The following is a 21,171-nucleotide window of genomic DNA, read 5'->3' as shown; positions in this document are numbered from 1 at the left end:
CCTGGGGAGGACCTCGCCGGGGTTGATTTTGGGGCATTTTACTCCCCAACTCCAGAGACATCCATCGGCCAGGCCTGTGAGCGTCCCCTTTGTGACACAGATCAACCCCTTGACACGGGCTGGGACACCTTCCACTGGAGCAGGTTGCTCTGCCCCACCTGTAGCGTGTAACAAAGCATGACATGTACACCAGGAAAACTTGTGTGCAATAAACCTGTGCCGTTCATTTGTGTGCCGTTCATGTGTTTGCAGTACCCATGTGTGCAGCCTGCGTGCGTCTCCACACGTGTGCACGCGCATGTGCGTGTGTGTTGCCCTGTGTGTGTACATGTGTGTTCATGTGAGCACATGTGTGTGCATGTGTGCACACCCGCGTGCAGTTGCCTGGCGCGGACGCGGCCCGGGGACTCACCCCGTCGGCGCGTTGACGTCAGGAGGGGCGGGGCGTGCGCTCTCCCGGCGAGGCCGGTACTTCCGGGTGCCCCGGGCGGAGGCGCGGAGCCGGTGAGCGGGGGGTGCTGTGGGGCAGGGGCTGGTGGGCAGGGACACAGTGCTGGGGGGCTGGGGGGGCAGGCAGGGACACAGTGCTAGGGGGCTTGGGGGGCAGGCAGGGACACGGAGTGCTAGAGGGTTTGGGGGGCAGGCAGGGGCTCGGGGTGCTGTGGGGCAGGCAGGGGTGCGGGGTGCTGTGGGGCAAGCCGGGACACAGTGTGCTAGGGAGTTTGGGGGGGCAGGCAGGGATACAGAGTGCAAGGGGGTTTGGGGGGGCAGGCAGGGGCTCGGGGTGCTAGGGGTCTTGGGGGGGCAGGCAGGGACACAGCGTGATAGAGGGTTGGGGTAGGGGTTGGGGGGGGCAGGCAGGGGTCCGTGGAGCCCGATCCATTCCCCCACCCCCGTCCCCCCCCCCCCAGCTGTGGGGGGAGCCACATCCCACACGCATGGGGCAGCCCTGCCCTGCCAGCAGCCTCAGCCCCACACTGAGCCGCCCCATAGCCCCCCAAGGTGTGGGGTGCCCACGCTGTGGGTCAGATGCTCCTTTCCATGGGGCCCCGGGGGTGTTGATGGTGTCTGGTCCTCAATCCGCTCCCTCCAGCGCTGACACCCCGAACCTCTGCACGTGGTTCTTCCCCACAGACCTGATCCCGGAGATCCCAGCACCAGGGGGATCCCTCCCGCTTCCTCTGGGTTGTTGTTCATGATGTTCCCAATAAATCACAGTTTCTCACTTAAAATGAGCAGCTTCAAACAAGCTCAAGGTAGTTTTGGTGTCCAGAAACAGAGAGGTTAAAAAGCCGGTTCTTATTGCTTCCAGAGCCCCCCGGTTCTCCCGTCGAGGGATGCGAGTTCCAGCCGTGTCAAATGGCCACGGAATCAACTGGGAAACTCCAGCACTGGGCATCCAAAGCGACACACAAACTGGGAGTATAAACACGGGAACACCTTGCAGCAGCACGCCGTGGGGGTCACAACCTGCTTCACCCTTGCCTGGTGTCTCTGTCGGCTGCGACGCTGGGGAAGGTCAACCCTGGCTTCACCAGCACATCGTGGCCTGGCACAAGAGGAGGCAACAGGCTGGAAGAAATCCTCCTTCTTCCCGTGTGTTTGAGGCACCAGATCCTGTCCTTGTGGGCAGGGCTGGGGACTCAGCAGCTGCTTTTCCTTCCCGGCTGCTCCTGCCCGTGGTGCCCACGTTGTTGGGCTTCATCAGCAGAGACTCTTCTTCATCCACCATCAGGTTGGTCGACAGCAGGGAGATGCTCCCGTGGGGAAGCGGGTGGTGTGTTGGTCCCCATCCTTCACACAATGCCAGCATTCCGGTAGTGGGAATCACAGCTGGGTGCAGAGGAGGAGCTGATGTTGGACCGAGGGGGTCCTGCCTCTGCTCCGAGCCTGCTCTAACCCTCACTGAATGATATCCAAGAGGTTTTATCCTGCAACAAGCCAATCCTCTGGCCGTGCCAGCTGGTTTTCCTTGGAGTCAGCTTGTATTTAAGCATGGCTGGGTGTGCATTGACTCGGGGAGGGAAGGCAGAAGCGGGGTAGGAGGAGAGGATTGTCCCAGTGCTGGCCTTTGGACTCAGGATGCCATCCAATCCCTCATTCCCTGGGGCAGAGGGTGACTGGTGCAGTTCTCGTGCTTGGAAAATGACTGGCTCCGCGTCCAGGCCTTGAGTCACTGGCTTGTGCCATCATGGGCTCGTGTTTTCCACTGGCAGAGCACGAGCACTGACCTGCTGCTTATTTATAACTCAGTGTTGTTGTGGGGACAGCGAGGAGCCGGGACGGGGTCTCTGCCTCTCCTGCCGCAAGGCTTCATTCCAGCAAACCCCTCCCGACGGATCGGGCTGTTTGGCAGCAGTTGGGTCAAGGAGCAGCTCTGCTCTCGCTCCAGTGACTCTCCTCCTTGGTAGGTTGAACCATTCCAGTTTGCTGCTGGTTTCTCTTGGTTTCGCTTGAGCTGTCAGCTCTGCCTGCGCAGCCTCCGGGGTGGTGACTGCTGGGAAGGGACGTGGGGCTTTTCCTGCTCTAGCTCTGCTTGTCTGTGTGTTGGCACATCCATCCCGTCCCTTTTCCTTCCCAGATCACCAGGAGCAGCCAGAGCTTTCCAGGGTGTGCTGAAAGTGCTCCCAAGCACTCCGGTTCCAGCGCCAGCGCTGCTGGTGCCGTTCCTTGTGTCCCACCAGCCTCAGGTTGGGTGAAATCCGCCTCGGAGGTGGTTCCTTGCACTTGTTATTCAGGAAAATGCTGTCCCAGCAGGAGCGGTGCTGTGTGGATTTGTGGTGCTGGGACAAACTGGTTGGACTGGTCGTGGTGGGAGTGGAGAGTCCCATGGTGGAGGCGGTGGGTGTTAGGAAAACCATGGAATGGTTTGTGTTGGAAGGAACCTAAAAGCTCGTCCAGTCACTTGGGTGTCCCCTGAAGCCCTCAGTAGCTCCTTGAGCCCCTGAGCAGGGGTCCTGCTCCTGTGACTGCTGCACTGCCCGCTCCTGTGTCGCAACCCAAAGAGAGGAAATCTCATGACGAGTCCTGGTGAAAAGAGTTTCCTTTCATAGGAACTTGTCTGTGAACTCTGGGAACACTGAGGATCCATCCGGGGTTTGTCCCCGAAGAGCTCTTGACCTGCTGCTCCCAGCAGGAGCAGCTGGTGCGGGGCATGCACGGGATGCTCCGGGTCTGGGATGCTCTGGAATGCTCTGGATTTAAGCTGCTCCAGATTTGGGCTGCTCTGGATTTGGAGCAGTGCTGCTGCCTTCGGGACCAGCTGTGGCCATATGGGAGCTGCTCTGCAGTTGTGTTTGTGCCCTGGTTCAGTGCAGGAAGAGGGGCAGGTTGAGGCGTCAGCTCTGCTTGGGGAAAGCTTCAGGCCTGATGTGTTGGTTTGGAAATAAAAGTGTGACTTCCAAGTCACACTTGGAAGTGTCGATGCCATACCAAGGCCGTTGTTGGCTCTGGGCATACCCAAACCCTGTGGCGAACTGCTGGGCGACCTCCTTCTCCGTTTGGATGGCAAGGAATTCCAACTCAAGGGAATAAATTCCTTCTCCAACCTCTCACACCCTCAGAAAGCTGCAGGGTGCCGGAGCAGCTCTTGGACCCTTTTCAGCACCAGAGCATGCTGTGTTTGAGCTGGGATACAGACGTGCACCCAGCGTCTCACTGACACCCCCGTGCTTTGCTCACAGAGCCTCCAGGCACAGCTTGGTTTCAGCAGACAGCTCTGAAGAACAGGGCAGGACTCCAAGAGGCAGAAGTCAAAGGTCCCTTGTTGTCTGCAGTCACCCTGAAGCGTGGCTCTGGTTCTGCCGTGGTTTCCCAGGAAGACACTGGTTTTGTTCTCTTCCCCACCAAACCCAGCTGCAGTAGGGCAGCCCTTGGGAATGGTGTGATCTTGGGGTTCATCTGCCTCTGAACGGAGTGACTGGAAACCTGATGGGGAGCCTGCATCCTTCCTTCCTTCCCATCTTCCCAGACAACTCTGTGCCGTGGGATGAGCGCCTGGGCACCTCTGAGAGGACCATCGAATCCCAGCCTGGTTTGGGTTGAAGGGACCTTAAAGCTCCTCCAGTTCCAACCCCTGCCACGGGCAGGGACACCTTCCACTAGAGCAGGTTGCTCCAAGCCCCTGTGTCCAACCTGGCCTTGAACACTGCCAGGGATGGGGCAGCCACAGCTTCCCTGGGCACCCTGTGCCAGCGCCTCAGCACCCTCTGTCTCACCCTGGCTCCATCCCAACTGGCTTCAGCAATAGCATCAGTCCCACGAGTTCCAGAGAGATGAGCTGCTGTCACCTCTGCCCGGGGTCTGCTGGGGGGTGTCTAGGCCACCTTCATGCCATTCCCGTGTTTTCTAAGTGCTGTTGTTGGGGCTCACTCCCTAAATGCCTGTTTTGGTTCCCCTGCTGGCACCTGGTCATTGCAGGAGGTGTAGAAACAGAAGGAAAACCATGGCCCTGTGTGCATCACTGCTGGCTTGACCGGCCTGGCGTCTCCCTCAGGTTGAGGGCTGCCTGCAGGCAGTTTCCAAGGGGTAATTTACTCCCTCTTGATCCCTTGGCCATGCTCTGTTTTGCCTGAACCCCTCCTGGTCGCGAGGGAAGCGTGGTGTGTTTCAGTGTGGTTGTAAGTGGGTTGGTCCCAACAGCATCCTGGCTGTGAGCGCTTGCACAATGCCTCGGTGCAGGATCCGTGCCTCTCCTGGGGCAGGCGAGGGAGGTGTCAACCAGACGGGTGCTCAGACGTTCCTCCTCCTTGTCCCAAAGGTGACATGTGAAGGCAGCGCCCGGCGCGGGGAGCGGCAGCAGCTGAGATGCATTCGAGCCACGCCGATGACCCCAAGGAAGCCATACAGGTGAGTGAGACACCCCAGTGCTCCCCACACGGCTCCGGTTACCTGCAGGGTAACTTGTGGGTGCTGCCAGCTGGGATTGGGATAGGTTATATGGGCGAAGGTGGCTCACGCTTTCCAGCAGAGAGGATCCGTGATGGTTTGTTAAAGCAAATAGGGTGACCATGAGTTAAACCTCACCAGGCTCTACCTTGGGCTTTGCTCCTCATGGCAGGACACAGTGAGGGGTGGGGGAATGCACCCAGCCCTGGTACTTGGGTGAAGCAGCTTTGCTGCTCTCTGCGTTTGGCATTTGCTTCCCCAGCTTTGGGAGTCTGAACACGTTTCAGGAGCCAAGTTCAAACCCCGCGGTTCCAGCCGGGTGTTTCATTCACCCCCAGCAGAGTTAATTCCTGCGCGGCAGATGAAATCATTTGCACCCTTTAATCCTGGGAGCCCACGCTCGCTGCTTGCAGGAGGGTGGCTGGTGCTGGCAGCAGAGCTGTGGGGTGCCTGCCAAACAGCCCCTGCTCCAAGGGGCGTCCCCGATGCGAACAGGGATAAGGTGCATGTTCTCCCGACTCTTTTCCTTGCACTACAGCTGCTGGGAAAACAACAAATAGCCTGGGCTGGAAATGGAATCTGGGTTTTTGCAGCCAAGCCAGGCTCGAGTCACAGCTCTGCCCTGCCCCAGGCGCATGGAATGCTGCGTGGTGGATGATGAAACGTGGATTGTTAGTGGGATCCCGGCTGGATTTGCAGTGTCTGCCAAATGCCTGCTGGGAATTGCAACTTTCCTTTTCAGTGAGGTTGATTGAGACACCCGGGCTCAGCTGTGCTGGAGAGAAAATCCTCTCCACCAGCACCAAATTGTGAAACCCTGGGCTTGCTCTGGCTGGTGTGAGACAGTGGGAGGCAGAGCTGCTGGAAGGGAAAATTCCCATGTTCCAGCTTCACAGCCCACCCAGCCTTGCTGAAGGCAGCAGCTAAACCCCAGCCATCCTTCCAAAAGCATCTTTCGGGGGGGGGCCTGTCCCCACTAGCACCAGTGGGTTGATGGGCACAGCCAAGCTGCTGAGAGCGCTGGTGGGATCGATGGCTTTGATTCCTGCCCATGGGACTTGTTAGAGCATCACGTGCTGCTTGGGCTGCTCTGCACGAGTTCAAGTCCTATCCCAGCCCTTGCTTCCTCTTTTCAGTTTCTCTTTTCTCACCCTTTTCTCTTTTCTCTCTTTTCTCTCTATTTAATCCTTGTGTTTCCCGTGAGCAAGTGTATGGAAGGAGCCAGTTTCTTTTTCTCCCTATCCCAGAGAAGCTGTGGCTGCCCCATCCCTGGCAGTGTTCAAGGCCAGGTTGGACACAGGGGCTTGGAGCAACCTGCTCTAGTGGAAGGTGTCCCTGCCCGTGGCAGGGGTTGGAACTGGATGAGCTTTAAGCTCCCTTCAACCCAAACCAGGCTGGGATTCTGTGACTCTTCAGCAATTTGGTGTCTGCAGGGGAAGCAGACACACACTCTAAAGGCAACCCCAGCACCCCATGGGCTCCAAACCACCAGCTACAATTACACAAACTACTCATTTAATTACAAACTAAAGCCAGATGAACTGTGATGCCATGAGTTGAGTCCCCAGCTTGGCCAGTTCAGTTGTGGTCCTCCCTGACAGTCACATGGTGCTTCGCTTTGGATAAGCCTTGCAGTTTTGGAGCCCTTTTTGTATGAAATCTTCCCTAATACTTCTCTTTTTCCTAAGCCAAGCGTGTACCTCCTGTTTTGCAGCTGATCAAGAAGCAGCTGGTGAATGCCATCAAGGCACTGCAGAAGCAGTACGTGACCTCAGATGCTGTTGTAACCAGCGATGATGGGAATGCCAACACCCTCTGCAGCGCCCTGGAAGCTGTCTTTGTGCACGGGCTGAAGGCAAAGCACATCAAGACAGAGAGTGGGGGGAAAGGGAAGAAAACAGGGAGTCGGGCACCACTTCCCCAACCGGTCTTCTGGGGTCTGCTGAAGAGCATCACCCACCGGTGGGTGCCCGTTGCTGCCCAAACGGGGTTTGTGCTCTCAGGTTTATCCCCTTTCCTTGGTGCAAAAGCCACAGAATTCAGGGAGTGGCAAACAGGAGGGTGGCTCGATGGAAAGATATGTGTCTACCCATCCCTGTGCTCAAGGCCTTCAGTCCAGGGGAGAGATGCTCTCCCAGGGTGTCTTGGCATCATGATGATGCTGGGCTGGGCTCCCAGCACGGCCCCTTTTGGTATGTGCAAAGGGTGAAGTGCCCTTTAGGCATGAGCCGATGTCCCCAAAAAATTGAGGGATAAAATGCTGCTACCAGCATTGGCACACCCTTTTCTTGCTTATTTTTGGGTGCCAGGCTGTATAAGGGGACCCAGTGTCCCCAGTGAGACCCCGGTGACAGCAGCAGCGGGTTATGAGATGCACAACGCAGGGTCTGGTCTCTCTTCTGACCTGGACCATGTCCCAACCAGCCTTTGAGGAGGTCTCACCTCGGTACCTATCATCTGGGGAGGGTTTTCTGAGCCACTCCCTAAGCAGAGTCCTCCCACAGTAAAGAGCAGCCCACACACAGAGAGTTTTGAAAGCCTCATCCAGCTCCATCACCGACTCTTAAATTATGGAAGAGTGGATGAAAATAACTCTTCCACACGCTACGGGGGATATTTTTGTGCCCTTTGAAGGGGTTTTTTTCCCCCCTTTCTTGAGAGACAGATTAAAAAAACTCATTACAATACTTTTGTGCTGGTTTTTGAGGCATGTGGGACCAGGGAGGATTGGGGAGCGTGGTGTCACTGTTGGATTGTAGGGAAGAATGGTTGAAGTCAGGAGGTTGAGATTGCTTGAGGAGCTCAGCCTGACCTGATTTGGGGTTTTTTGGGCTCCTACAGCAGTTTTCCCTGTGTTTTGCCTGACTTTAAATATGAAGCTGGAATTTAGACACATGGTTGTCACCAAGGAGTATCCAGCCAGAGCAAGTCCCACCAATGTGCAGGGACAGCGGGAATCTCCCCCTCTGCATCCTTGGTTCAGGGAAGTGCCTCCAGCCAGAGAGAGGATGAGCACCCATAGGTACCCTAGGGGTGCCTGCGGTTCTTACTGATATATTTAGCTTTGGAACTAGATGATTTTAAGGTCCTTTCCAACCCTAACATTCTATGATTCAGAAGCTCTTTCTTCTTCATGGGGAACCATGTTTTCCATGAAGGAAAGAGATTTTCCACTGCCTTTTTTGTTCCAACTCATGAACACCCCATAGCAGAGCAGGATGGGCAGTTCCTGATGGAATATCTGCCCCTCCTGCACCCCATGATGGGCCGAAACCGGAGCTGCTCACATCCTATTCTGTTCTTTTTCTCCCTTTTCCCTAGAAATATCGTCTCCGAGCTGGAACAACTCATTTTTATCAACACGGACGTGGGCCGCTGCCGAGCCTGGCTGCGGCTGGCCCTCAACGATGGCCTCATGGAGTGTTACTTGAAGCTGCTGCTGCGGGAGAAGTCCCCGCTGCCTGAATACTACCAAAGCACTGCTCTGCTCTTAGATGCTGAAGAGTGCGAGTTTCTCCTTTGCTACTTGCAGGGTTTAACATCCTTAACCTTCGAGCTCTCCTATAAATCAGCAGTTCTGAACGAGTGGACTATCACCCCTCTGTCCCTGTCGGGTCTGTGTCCTGTTTCGGAGCTGCTGGAGCCCCTCACGTCCTCAACATCCGAACCCCACAGAAAAGCATCGCTGGGTTCCATCTCCCAGTCATCAGGATCGGATGAGATCGAGATTCAACCCTCTGTCCTCCCCATCAGCAAAGCCAGCAGCAAAATTAAGCTCACGTCGTCCTCGTTGAGCCTCAACACCACCAGCTCGTCCCAGCTCTCCTCCAGCCTGGGCTCTGACAGCATCCTCCCGGCCCACTGTGCCCGCAGCCCCGAGCGGGGTGAGGAGCCTCTGTCCTGTGACTCCGACCTGGGCACGGCCACCGCCGAGGACCTGGACCGGTCGCTGCAGGAGTGAGTGTTCTCCTACATCTCCTCTTCAGAGGGATTTTTAGCCCCCTCCTAGGCTCTTGTTGATTTTCTCTCTATAGGCAGGAAGGGTTTCTCCTCTCTATTTCTTTAACAAGCCATATTTTAGGGGGCTGGAGCACCTCCCATATGAAGACAGGCTGAGGAAGTTGGAGCTGTTCAGCCTGGAGAAGAGAAGGCTCCAAGGAGACCTCAGAGCAGCTCCCAGTGTCTGAAGGGGGCTACAAGGATGCTGCAGAGGGACCTTCATCAGGGACTGGAGTGATAGGACGAGAGATGATGGCTTCAAACTGAACCAGGGGAAGCTCAGGTTAGATATAAGGCAGAAGTTCTTCCCTGTGAGGGTGCTGAGGCGGTGGCACAGGGTGCCCAGAGAAGCTGTGGCTGCCCCATCCCTGGCAGTGTTTAAGGCCAGGTTGGCCGGGGCTTGGAGCAACACGGTCTAGTGTGAGGCGTCCCTGCCCATGGCAAGGGTTGGAACTGGATAATCTTAATGTCCTTTCCAGCCCAAACCAGTCTGGGATTCTATGGTTTTTCCTCCTGGCAAGAGCCTGAAAGGTAAAAAGAGCCACTCAGCAGGGGTTGCTGGGACCTGCTGCCCCGGCAAATGAGCTCCTGGCCACTGAAGTGCATGTCTGTCCTCTTTACCTAGTCAGAAACATCACAAAAATGCTGCTCCTGTTCTCAGGAATGTCACATCTTCCTGGCGTACGCTGGGGGATGCTCTGGGGCTTTCTGCAGCAAGGAAGAAATGAGTTTGCTCACAGGAAAGGGCTGTAATTTGCAGCTTCAGTGGATGATTTAGAGGAGGGAGCTTGTTAGTTTGTCATCGTCATGATCTATTTGTGCCAAACACTCAGCACAAAGAATTCCAGGGGTTATATAAACTCTGACTAATCAGGAAATATTGTCCCTGCTACCTTTAAAACCTGTCTCTGAAGAAGCAAAGGCACCCTCTTCCCAAAAAGGGTCTTCAAGGGGGTTTTAAGTCTGTTCTTCCGCATCAATAACAGCATCATTACCTATTGGTAGGATTTTACATCTTATGATCGTCCTGGAAGAACCTGCCTTGATTGGATTAAACTCGTGATGGAAAGACATCATTTTGGGCTGGTTTAATTTGCCCTAGCTGGTGGTGAAGCCAGGGCATGGGAACAGCATCTCATCTGGCCAGGCTCCACTCAGAATTGCTTGTTAACAATTAGGGAAACTGGCACAAATCTATGGCTGGACTCGTGTCCCGGAGCTGTGTGTGGAGCTGGGGTTGTGAGGAGCACCCATCGTCCTCCCTCCATTAGGAGATGTCCATCAGAAGCAAATTAAACCCCATGAACACGTGTAGTTGGGAAATGCATCCTTGCAGGCAGGCTCCCTGCTCTGTGCAGCACAAATCACACGTTTCCTGTTGGCACAAGCATTGCCATGGGCGTGTTTTGGCAGCCACGTTATGCTGCCAGAGCACAGGCGACGAGCCGTGATGCTGAGCCCTTTATTGGGGGGTCTAGTTTGCAATCACTGTGTGTTGTACGGGTTCTGGTTAATGCAGCTGTGTTCACACTGCTCACTTTTCCATTCCCAGGGTGCTGTCCGAGTTCAGCAAAGCCAAGCCAAGCCAGGAAGCCCCAGAGGGACGGCTGGTCCCCAGCGTGCTGGGCTGCTCCCCACAGCCGCCCGCCTGCCCCACGGCCACGTCGCCCACCCCCCCGGCAGTGCCCCATGGAGCTCACCAGCAGCCACCCTCCAGCACGGACAGCCCAGGCTCTGCTGGGACGCGTGATGTGGTGACCACTGGTGATGGGGATGGAGATGGAGCGCGGGCAGCCGGTGTTCCAGCCACACGGCGTGGTGGGCCCAGCAGAGGAGAGCCAGGCAGGAGCAGCAGCAGCATTGAGGCAAACCAGGCAGTCTGCAGCCCCACAGCTGAATACCTCCTTTCCCCACTGCTGGGTTGTCCGGTAGGTGTAACAGCTCAGTTGCTATTCATCTCTTTGGGTTTATGCTTCCTGAGCAGTAGGTGGAATTATAGAATCCCAGCCTGGTTTGGCTTGGAAGGGACCTCAAAACTCACCCAGTTCCAACCCCCTGCCGTGGGCAGGGACACCTTCCACACAGCTTCTCTCCTCCAGGCTGAACAGCCCCGATGTTCTCAGCCTGTCTCCAGAGCAGAGCTGCTCCAGCGCCTGACCATCCCCGGGGCCTCCTCTGGACTTCCTCCAACAGCTCCATGTCCTTTTTATGTTGAGGACACCAGAAGTGCACACAGTGCTGCCAGTGAGGTCTCACAAGAGCATATATATAATGGAAAAATAGACAATGGAAAAGGAAAATAAAACTGGTGACAGGTTCTGAGGAAGCGCTGGTCTCTCCAGCTCTTCCCAGAGCAGGATGGCATTCCCTGGAGCTTAGGCTAGCAGGAACAGCAGCGGATTTCCCCTCCTGCTGCCGAGGAGTTGATCCACTTGCTTTTGCTTTTAGGAAACTCTTTGAACAGCCCCGTCCTCTGTCTCATTTGTTACTGACTTTTCCATCCTGGTTCCCATTGTTTCCATCCTGGTTCCCATCATTTCCATCCTGGTGAGGTTAGGATATACTTCATACCTCCCCCCCCCTCAAACAGTGTCTCTTTTTGGTCTCTGCTCCTTTCAGCTGCCTCCCAGTTATCCCATTTCCGCTGCTTCCTTGTGGCACTGGGCCAGTTTGACCTAATCTATGTATAACATATGGTGTCAACAGGAAATTCCCCCCTGCTTCCGCATGATTCACGGGGCAACCTGCATTCCCGGTCTGGGAGCTGCAGCACAAGCCACCCCTGCTCCTTGCTGCAGGGAGGTTACAGCTCTTCTGCTCTCATTTAGTTTGTTATTCAGAATACAGGGCTCTTGGGGAGCCAGGGAGGGTAGACGAGAGGATGTTCCTGGTGGGATGCAGCCCTGGAGGGGATGTCCTGGGTCTAAGGAAGCTGTTCCTTTTTACTGGAACACTGAGCTGGGTTGTGTTTTGCTCCTGGTGTTTGTTCAGGAACCTTGTCCCAGAACCATAGAATGGTTTGGGTCGGAAGGAACCTTAAAGATCATCTAGTTCCAGCCCTCACTTTGTTCTTGTAGCCAGAAAAACTCCTGGAGAAGTTACAGCCATGTCTCCTTTCAGCTTAACCGAGCTTTCTTCTGCCTGTGGCTCTCATCCCTTCCTGACACGCAGAGACAACGGTTTTCTCTACCTTCCCTGTCCTCCTTTTTGCGTGTTCTGATCAGACCTGGTGTTGGTAGCATTAGTTTGTAAGCTGTAGGTCTCTATTTCGCCCTGGATATCTTCCCTGTACCTCTCCCATCTCTATTCTTCCTGGATCGAGGATGGCACCACCACACCAGCAAACTCAGACCCTTCATGGGGGAGCTGATTTTTCACCATACTTCATGGACCAAATATCCTGTGTGTGGTGCCTGCAGGGGACGTGCTCTCCCCCGATGATCATCCCTCCTTGATGGTTTTAGGGGGAGGGAACCGAGCAGTTTTGGACTTTTATCATCCCACCAGTATGTGATCCCAGTATTTGCCAGCTGCCGCGCAGTCCCAAGGAGGGGTCACTGGCGGGGGAGATGTTTGAGGGGCACAGTTGGATGATTAATTTGGGGGGTTTGTTTTTCAATAGAAAAGGAAGAGCTGGATCTCAGAAGATGATTTCTACAGACCTTCCCCAGGAGAGAGCAGCGAAACCACAGCCAACACCAACGGCTTTGGCCCGGAGGGGGCTGCTGAGGGCCCTGCCCCAGGACTCATCAGTGCTCTTGACTTGGAAAGGCCGTCGGTGCCATCCTCGGAGAGCGGGAAGCCCAAAGTGTCACCTGAACGGGAGCAAAAGGGCTTCAGCGTGGTGCACCGCAGGCAGATGGGTACGTGCTGCCCTCCCCTCACGGGCTTTCATGGAGCCTCTGCACCATGGGGCAGTGCTGAGGGGCTGGGCGGTGATGGGCTGTTTGGGAAGCAGCTGTTTGCTGCCGAGCTGATGGCAGCAGTAGGGTCATAGAATCATGGAATCAGCCAGGTTGGAAAAGACCTTTAAGACCATCAAGTCCAACCGTTCCCAGCACTGCCAAGGCCACCACTGACCCATGGCACTGAGGCCTCGGCTACACGGTGTGTGAACACTTGCAGGGACGGTGACTCCAGCCCTGCCCTGGGCAGCCTGTTCCAATGCCTGAGCACCCTTTGGGGAAGGAATTGTTCCTCAGCTCCATCTAAACCTCCCCTGGTGCAGCTTGAGGCCATTTCCTCTTGTCCCAATAACAGCTACAGAAGACAGTGGGGCAGCTTCCCTTGGTCTTGCTGAGCCCACAATGGCTCTGGTGGGGAGCATTTAGGAGGAGAGGAGGAGGTACACTGGGTGCTTCTGTCCCCATGTCTCTGTCCACCCTGTGGGACACGTTTCCTTTATGCCATCCCACTTGTTCTCAGCCTCAAAACCCAAATGCAGGTAGACAGATGGTGGAGACCAAGGTCTTGTAAACTCCTGTCCCATCCCACCATCCACCAGGACCAGCTCTCAAAGCTGTGCTGCCTCTGGTTGCTCACTGCAAGCAGCCCGTTGGCTTTTCCCTCTCCACTGGCTTCCCCTTTAGTTATTAACCTGATACATCTGCTTTTGCCCCAGGGCTGTCCAACCCTTTCCGAGGGCTCCTGAAGCTGGGCACCCTGGAGCGGAGAGGAGCCATGGGGATATGGAAGGAGTTTTCCTGCGAGCTGTCGCCGCTGGAGCTCCGGCTCCTCCTGGACCACGAGGACCGTATCTGTGTCGAGAGCTACTCGCTGCTGCGGTGCGAGGCGCTGGCGCTGACGCACTCGGACGGGCGGTTCGAGCTGGTGTTCCTGGGGAAGAAGCTCTACCTCCGAGCTCCGTCTCGGGATGAGGCCGAGGACTGGTTGGACAGGATCCGCGAGGCGCTGCACAAGTGCCGGCCTCAGCTGGAGGAGGAGCAATGGGAGACACTGGAGCATCCAGAAGACGCTGGCGAAGGTCAACCCATCCAGAGCGACTCCACTGCTCTTCTCCAGTACAGTGACGTGCCTGGGAACAGCTTTGACTGGACCCCAGCTCATGAACCGGAGCTGGATGCAATAAAAGAGGCTGTTCTGTACGTGGACGTAGACAAAACCTGGGTTCCTTTTATTTTTTCCCTGTCTCTAGAAACTTTAAAGTGCTTTAAAGTCAGGAACAATGACAAAATTTTAAGCAACAGTTATGGCATAGAGACCATCCAGGACATCCTGCCAGACACAAGCCTTGGGGGACCTGCCTTCTTCAAGGTGATTACCTCCAAAGCTGTCCTGAAGCTGCAGGCTGAGAATGCAGAAGAAGCAGCCTCGTGGAGGGAGCTGGTCCGAGCAGTGCTCATGTCCTACCTGGAGAGTGCAGAGGAGGCTCTGACGCTGGGTGGCAGCTTGGACGGGCACTCCCAAGTCGTCCTGAAGAACATCGTGAAGGAAAATGGCTTCTTGTTGCAATACCTGGTGGCCATCCCCATGGAGAAGGGCCTGGACTCTCAGAGCTTCATCTGTGCAGGTATATGTTGGGTTGTCCAAAAACCCAGCTCCATCTTCATAGAACCATGGAACGGTTTGTGTTGGAAGGGACCTTAAAGCTCATCCAGTTCCAACCCCCTGCCGTGGGCAAGGACACCTTCCACTGGACCAGGTTGCTCCAAGCCCCTGTGTCTTGGGATGGGCAACCACAGCTTCTCAGGGATGATGTTGAGTTCATTCAGTTTAACAAGGTGGCATCAAATTAGGGGTGCCCTGGGCCATGCCAGCCTGTTGCAAGCCAGCTGCTGGTTCCCCATCCAAACCCCAGGTAGCACCAGAGCCCTGTGTCTCCACTCAGTGGCACCTCGGGGGGTCTGGGTGCTCAGGGTGAGTTCCCCTAAGCTGCATCCCTGTTCCCCGCCAGCACAAGTCCAGTGGGGCTGCTGTTGGGCTCCTGTTTAAGATGCTTCTGGTATAGCCAGTGGAGGTCTTGGCTTGAAAGCAACCTTAGGTGGACCAAGAGGCCCAGGACTCTCCAACCTGTAGGGAAAGCGCACTCAAGAACAAATGCTGTTTTTCCAGTAAGGCAGCACAGGAGTGAACATTGCAATGGGTGTGACGAGCTGGTTTGGCAAAACATTCCTTTAATCTCCCACTAACCCCTCCCAGCACCCGGGTGATGCTGGGTTCATGGGACACCACTCGCTGACCTCCCCGGGAGGTACCATTTGTTCTTTACCTTGGGAAGTTAATTAAACTTCAGGTCTCTCTCCTGCATCAATTGTATTTCTTGTACCCTCCAGGAGGTGTTTGTTTCCTTTTAATCCTCTTTTTTATATATATATATATTTTTACCATTATATTTAGTTTTACCTTCCCCTCCAGGCTCTGTCGTGCATCTTCTACCTACCAACAGATGGAAGCAGCAAGCTGGAAAGACAAATTCCCAGCTTTTATGTGTAGGTTTTCTTGGGGGTCTCTGCCTGCCCGGCTTTCCCCTCCCAGCCTGGTGCAGGTTTCCTTCCATGGCAGTGCTTAAGAAGCATTAAAAGCCTTCAGAGAGCAAGCCCTGACCCCCATGATTCTGGGGGGGAAGCACTCCAGCTACCCCAAAAAGCAAAGGTTGGGGTGGCAAAGCCAAGCTGGATTCCTCCTGGCTTACCCACTGCAATCATAGAGGTTGTTGTTTGCTGTTTAATCCATCTTGACCTCACCCCTGGCAGATGAGGATCCCTGGCAGACCGGGGTTTGGCACTCTGTGGTGTGACAGCAGGAAAGAAAAGGGCTGAGTGAAGGCAAAGTAGGGCAAAGCTACTGGTGGAGGGGATGGAGCAGGCAGGCAGGGCATTGCTTCTTCCCTAAAGCACTGGGATATTTCCTTTTCCTTAAAGGAAAAGCACTGGGATATTCACTTTTCCTTAAAAAAACCATCAAACAATTGAACCACTTAAAGGGTAAAAGTGGATTTAAGGATAGTCCAGACTCTTTTTTAATGGAGAAAAAGTGAAGTGGGTCTCATTGCATCATTGTGATCACAGGGAAGGGCTTGGGGACTTCTCACTGAAGTGCTTTAGCAGATCTCCAACCCTTCCAAATGCTTTCTTGTTCCATTCCCTCCTCCCAAAAGTTTCTCCCCCCATCCTGGCAGTGATGGGAGCAGGCTCCTGGGGCAGCACAGGTCCCCTCTCATCGCCTGCTCCCTGCTCCCTGCAGGCTGCTCCAGGCAGATCGGCTTCTCCTTCGCCAAGCCCAAGCTCTGCGCCTTCTCCGGGCTCTACTATTGCGACAGTTGCCACCGGGACGACGAGACAGTGATTCCCTCACGCCTCATCCACAACTGGGACCTGGCAAAGCGAGGGGTGAGTCTGGGCTCGGTCAGTGCACGGAGCAGGGAAATGCTCCTGCATCTGCCTACGCTTCCTGAAGGTCCATCTGAACGTTTCCACCATCGGCAGAGGTGGAGATGTCCGCCTTAGACCTTCCTCCGAGCCTCTTGGGCTGCTCCTGGGTGCATGCCCACCTCTTGGCTCTCTCTGCCCCAGGTTTGCCAGCAGGCTTTCAAGTTCCTCAACCAGATCCGTAACCAGCCGCTGATAGACCTGAAGTTGGTCAACGAGAGCCTCTACGACCACGTGGAGAGGATGGGACGGATCCTCCGGAGCAGGGAGCAGCTGAAGCTGCTGGGGGATTATCTCATCATGTGCCGCAGCGGGGCCCTGAAGGAGCTGAGCAAGCGGTGAGGTCCCTCTGCGGGTGATGTTCCCGCTGCATCCCCCTCTTTGCACCCCGATGGTGCCCCTCATCCCTCACTGTTGCAGCAGGGAGCGATGCTGCCAAGGCATGGGCTGGATTTTAGCTCCGTGTTGTCTGTTCTAAGGAGTTCTTCATCTGTTGACACATTGAGATGTGACTCAGGAAGCACCTTCCTGAGCGAGCTGCTTCTGGTTGGACAGGAAACACCTGGGAAAATAGATGAGATATTGATTTTCTTTTCTTTGTCCCCCCTTTGAAATGCTCTCACACGATTTCCAGCAGCAGGATTTGGGATGTGGGGCACGATGTGAACATCTGTGATGATGTTCTTCAAGAGTCTGCATCATCCAGGCTCCTCCTTGCTCCAAAGCTCTTGGAGATGTGGTGGAAACCATCTATCGCTTTCTTCTCTTCTTTTCTTTTGCAGGCTTGATCACAGGCACTACCTCTTGGAGTATCCCCACAAATACAGCATCGCTGACCTGAGGCAGGTGAGGGCTTTACGTGGTCACAGGGGTTTTGCTGGTGAAAAATCCCAGGTTTTGTCCATGGAGATGCTGTGTTGAGCGTGATGCTTCTTCAGCTCTGAGAGCTACGCAGATGACACAGGATGAATTATTTCACCTCTGTTTAAGCCAACATTGCTGCTAGCACCATTCCAAACAAACGTGTGTCTGCTGCAGATAATGTTGGAGGTGATGGAGAGGTGGGTTTTGCACTGATTCCCAGCTTGTGGGTGCTGCTCTCAGCCCTCTCTGGGGTCCCATTGCAACACAGGCACGTGGGGTGTGGGTTGTTTCTGGAGCTTGTCTTCATGCGGCAGCACAAAGAGTGGATGTGGCATGGGGTTTGTGCAGTGCAAACCCAACAGGAGGCACTGCACGAGTGCCTGAGCTGTCTCTGCTCCGCAGATAGCTGATGGTGTCTTTGAGACCTTCCTGCAGTCCCTGCTCCAGTTCGCTTCCCACCACGTCTACAACTGCGACCTGTGCACCCAGCGCGGCTTCATCTGCCAGATCTGCAACAGCAGCGACATCATCTTCCCCTTTGAATTTGACACGACCACCAGGTCAGTGACATCTCCATCACCCCCCCTCCTGCTGCGAGGCCACCTGAGCTTGTGGCCTGCCTGTTCCCAGGAGCCTGGACCATCCCTGGGTCCCTTTTGCGGACACGTAGCCTCGGGGTGGCCTAGAAATAGCTCTGAGCTGGTTGTGCATCCCCGTGGTACCCATGTCCGTGTGGTACCTATCAGCCCCAAGATGATCTGAATCCAAACAGGGCTGTTTGGGGCAGGAGAAGACCATCTTCACAGAGCCAAGATGTCACCAAGTGAGGTGGCCTTGCAGATTGAACATGGTGCTGGGTCCTAGGGCAGCAGAGGGGCTGAGGGGAGGAGAAGGATGAAGGTGCTGTGTGCTGCTGCCTCGCTCACCTGGCCAACACATCTCCCATTCAAATGCAGCCTGGCCCCTTCCAGGGCTTGCAGGAGGGAAAGAAAAGCAGCAGTGGGACTGTTCAGACACCTCTCTACAGCCAAGGACTGGGGAAGGACACACAGTCACGGATATAATGACAGAATCCCAGGCAGGTTTGGGTTGAACGGACCTTAAAGCTCATCCAGCCCCAACCCCCTGCCACGGGCAGGGACACCTTCCACTAGAGCAGGTTGCTCCAAGCCCCTGTGTCCAACCTGGCCTTGAACACTGCCAGGGATGGGGCAGCCACAGCTTCTCTGGGCACCCTGTGCCAGCACCTCAGCACCCTCACAGGGAAGAGCTTCTGCCTCAGAGCTCATCTCAGTCTCCCCTCTGGCAGGTTAAACCCCCCCTGCCTGCAGTGGGATACAGCTGCTGAGCAAACGTTGGGATCGGATGGGGAGGGCTTTATCCCACCATCAGAGTTTTCCTAAAGAAATAATACCAAACCCTTCCAGCCCAGGAGCCTGATCTATTGTTAAGGGGAGAGAGAGCCACACTCAGTGGTTATTTGGGAATGAGTGTAATCCTGACAGAGAAGTTTTACAGGCTGATGCTCTCTGCATCATCTTGCTTTGCCTGGCAGTAACATCCAAAAGCTGCTGAAGATACCAGCAGGACCAGGATCCTCAGGCACCCCGTGCATTACATGGTTGCAAATATTCCCAGGGTGGCATGAGCAGGATTGTATCGTGCTTGTTATCAAGGACATCCCCATGGGAACAGTTTTCCCCCAGGAAGGGAGCACAGGGGCTCTGGCAGGATCAGCTCCGCCAGCAGCCGGCCCCAGTCCCACCGGGCTCTGCACGTTGTTGATCTCTTTGCTCCTGGAGGAGGAGGTTGTGCAGCAGGAAAGCAGCTCAACCGACATCCTCACCAAGCTCAAGCCGGCTTCCTGCCCCTCTGCCCGCCCGGGGCACAGCCCGCTGTGGGGTCACGCTGTCACCCGCTGCAGGATGCGCCTCAAACACCTCCCGACAATAACCCCTCTGCTCCCAGCAGCAGCCACCGCTTCCTGCAGCCCCTGCGCTGGCAGGAGGAGGCAGGAGATGCTGCTCGCTCAGGGACACGCAGGGTAAAACCCACCCCTTGGCTTTGCACGTCCCCCCAACACTGCTGCTAATCCAGGAGCCACGGGAAAAGATAATTCCACTGCGAAAACGCATGGTGCCAGGCAGCACCCTCATAGAATTACAGACAGGTTTGGGTTGAAGGGATCGTAAAGCTGATCCACAGGGGCACACCCCCCTCTCCACTCATCCCTTTGGGAAAGCAAGGCATCCAGCAGTATTCTGGTTGGACTTTGGGCAACATGGTCTAGTGGAAGGTGTCCCTGCTCCAATGTCCCCCCATGTTGGGGTCTCCTGGCTGCCCCCCAGCCCTGGTGAGCACAGGGTCCCCACACCGCTGTGTCCCCAGCCCGGCTCTCTCAGAGCTTTGGTGTCTCAGCCGTGCACCGTCGCCCTTGTGCTGTCCCTGCTCCAAAAGCAAAGTGCAAACCTCGCTCAGCATCTCCCACTTTGATGTGCAGCACCCGCAGTGCTGGCGGCTCCCCGCAGTGCTGCTTCCGGGCTCAGCTTTTGCTCTCAGCTTGCAGGAGGAGGATCTTTAGCTCGAGGAGTTGCTGCTCCTGCCAGCAAAGTTCATCCTGAGCTGGAGCTGGCTCGTGCCAGCGCTCTTTGCTCACTAAGTGCTTGGTGAGAACAGAAGGGGAAGTGAGAAGTTGCTGAGCAGGATGTGAGCTGCACCCCCAGAGCGTGAGCAGCAGCTCAGGGAGGGGATTGTCCCCCTCTGCTTTGCTCTGGGGAGACCCCCCCCTGCAGTCCTGATCCAGCTCCGGGGCAACAGCACAAGAGGGACGTGGAGCTGCTGGAGCGAGGCCAAAGGAGGCCCAGAAGCTGCTGCGAGGGCTGGAGCAGCTCTGCTCTGGAGCTCTTAGGCAGAAGCTCTTCCCTGTGAGGGTGCTGAGGCGCTGGCACAGGGTGCCCAGAGAAGCTGTGGCTGCCCCATCCCTGGCAGTGTTCAAGGCCAGGTTGGACACAGGGGCTTGGAGCAACCTGCTCTAGTGGAAGGTGTCCCTGCCCGTGGCAGGGGTTGGAACTGGATGAGCTTTGAGGTCTCTTCCAACACAAACTGTTCTATGATTATATGAAGTGTCCCAGGTGCGGTTTGATGGGGAAAATTTGCGTCTTTCCTTTGCTGTTACCAGCAGTTGGGTTTTTTCTCCGTGGTTTCTCATAGGTGCAGCGAATGCAAAACTGTTTTCCACCGGGAATGCCAAGCCAGCGCCAGGTCGTGCCCGCGCTGTGAGCGCCGGCGGAGGTACCAGCGGGAGCTGGAGGCAGAGGCCAGCGTGGAGCCGAGCCTTTAGCATCCAGGGACTGCCCTCGATCTCATCCAGCCCTTGGGTCTCATCCAGCTGGGAAGGGGCAGGCAGGAGCTGCAGGGAAGAAACCTGGGAGCAGGTCCTGCGCCTGAGGACAGGGAACCATGTGCCACGGGTGCACCTGCCCCCCAGACAGACCCTCTGCCCCCCAGAGCTGAGCAGTGGGGCTGGAAAGGTCCATGTCCCCCTTCACACGAACCCGGTGCTGCTGGGGGGGGGCTCCGAGTCGCGCTTCCAGTGGAAACCCAGCGGCTTTCCAGAGGATTCCAGCCGAGGGGGTGGATAACGGACATTTACTAAATCTCTAGTTTTTTAGGGTGTTCGGTACTGAAGAAACCGTATTTTTGTACAGGGGGGGCTGCAGGAGCCGGCCTGGGCCGGGGGGTGACGGCAGCCACACGGGGAGGGGGTGAAGTGACACTTGTGCCTTCAGGGCCCTGCACAGCCCAGCCAGCATCTCCCCCATCCCCGTGGCCTCGGGCAGAGGAGGGGGATGAGCCGGAGGCTGCAGCTCCTCGGCCTCGGGAGAAGTTTTATTTTCCTCTCACCCCTCCCCAAAAAGAATTAAAGTTTATTTAAGGAGGGGTGAAGCATCTCTGGCGTTTGTGTCTCCACAGTGGGGCCAAAGTGAATTATGGGATGGGGATGCAGCCACTGCACGTCCTCCGTCCTCCTGGC

General features: G+C 55.8%; 1 protein-coding gene across 3 annotated transcripts; it reads left to right on the top strand.

Annotated features, from left to right (window-relative positions):
• Positions 1-440: 440 nt before the first annotated feature.
• Positions 441-21,083, top strand: PLEKHM1 (pleckstrin homology and RUN domain containing M1). 3 transcript variants are annotated; one of them, XM_030508934.1, is made up of 14 exons: positions 441-504; positions 1,313-1,735; positions 2,254-2,407; positions 4,760-4,848; positions 6,602-6,849; positions 8,209-8,844; positions 10,439-10,814; positions 12,509-12,749; positions 13,508-14,416; positions 16,090-16,235; positions 16,419-16,612; positions 17,057-17,120; positions 17,541-17,698; positions 20,349-21,083. In XM_030508934.1, exons 4-14 carry the CDS (start codon positions 4,807-4,809, stop codon positions 20,476-20,478), a joined length of 3,144 nt encoding a protein of 1,047 aa, XP_030364794.1. In that variant the 5' UTR covers positions 441-504; positions 1,313-1,735; positions 2,254-2,407; positions 4,760-4,806; the 3' UTR covers positions 20,479-21,083. The 3 variants fall into 3 exon arrangements, with proteins under 3 accessions (XP_030364794.1, XP_030364793.1, XP_030364795.1); XM_030508933.1 differs by lacking the exon at positions 2,254-2,407; XM_030508935.1 differs by lacking the exons at positions 441-504; positions 1,313-1,735; positions 2,254-2,407 and having other exon boundaries at positions 4,199-4,848.
• The last annotated feature ends 88 nt before the right edge of the window (positions 21,084-21,171 follow it).

This window comes from Strigops habroptila, chromosome 19, assembly GCF_004027225.2.
Source record: "Strigops habroptila isolate Jane chromosome 19, bStrHab1.2.pri, whole genome shotgun sequence".
Classification (NCBI taxonomy): Eukaryota; Metazoa; Chordata; class Aves; order Psittaciformes; family Psittacidae; genus Strigops; species Strigops habroptila.
Note: the sequence above shows the minus strand (reverse complement) of the source record. Positions and strands in the feature narration are given on the sequence as shown.

What these genes read in the sequence shown, in the direction of transcription:
- PLEKHM1 (XM_030508933.1), top strand. Translation starts at nt 4,807, where the DNA reads ATGCATTCGAGCCACGCCGATGACCCCAAGGAAGCCATACAG. An exon ending in TCAGAGCTTCATCTGTGCAG is followed by an intron (nt 14,417 to 16,089) that starts GTATATGTTGGG and finishes TGCTCCCTGCAG; the next exon opens with GCTGCTCCAGGCAGATCGGC. An exon ending in GCATCGCTGACCTGAGGCAG is followed by an intron (nt 17,121 to 17,540) that starts GTGAGGGCTTTA and finishes TCTGCTCCGCAG; the next exon opens with ATAGCTGATGGTGTCTTTGA.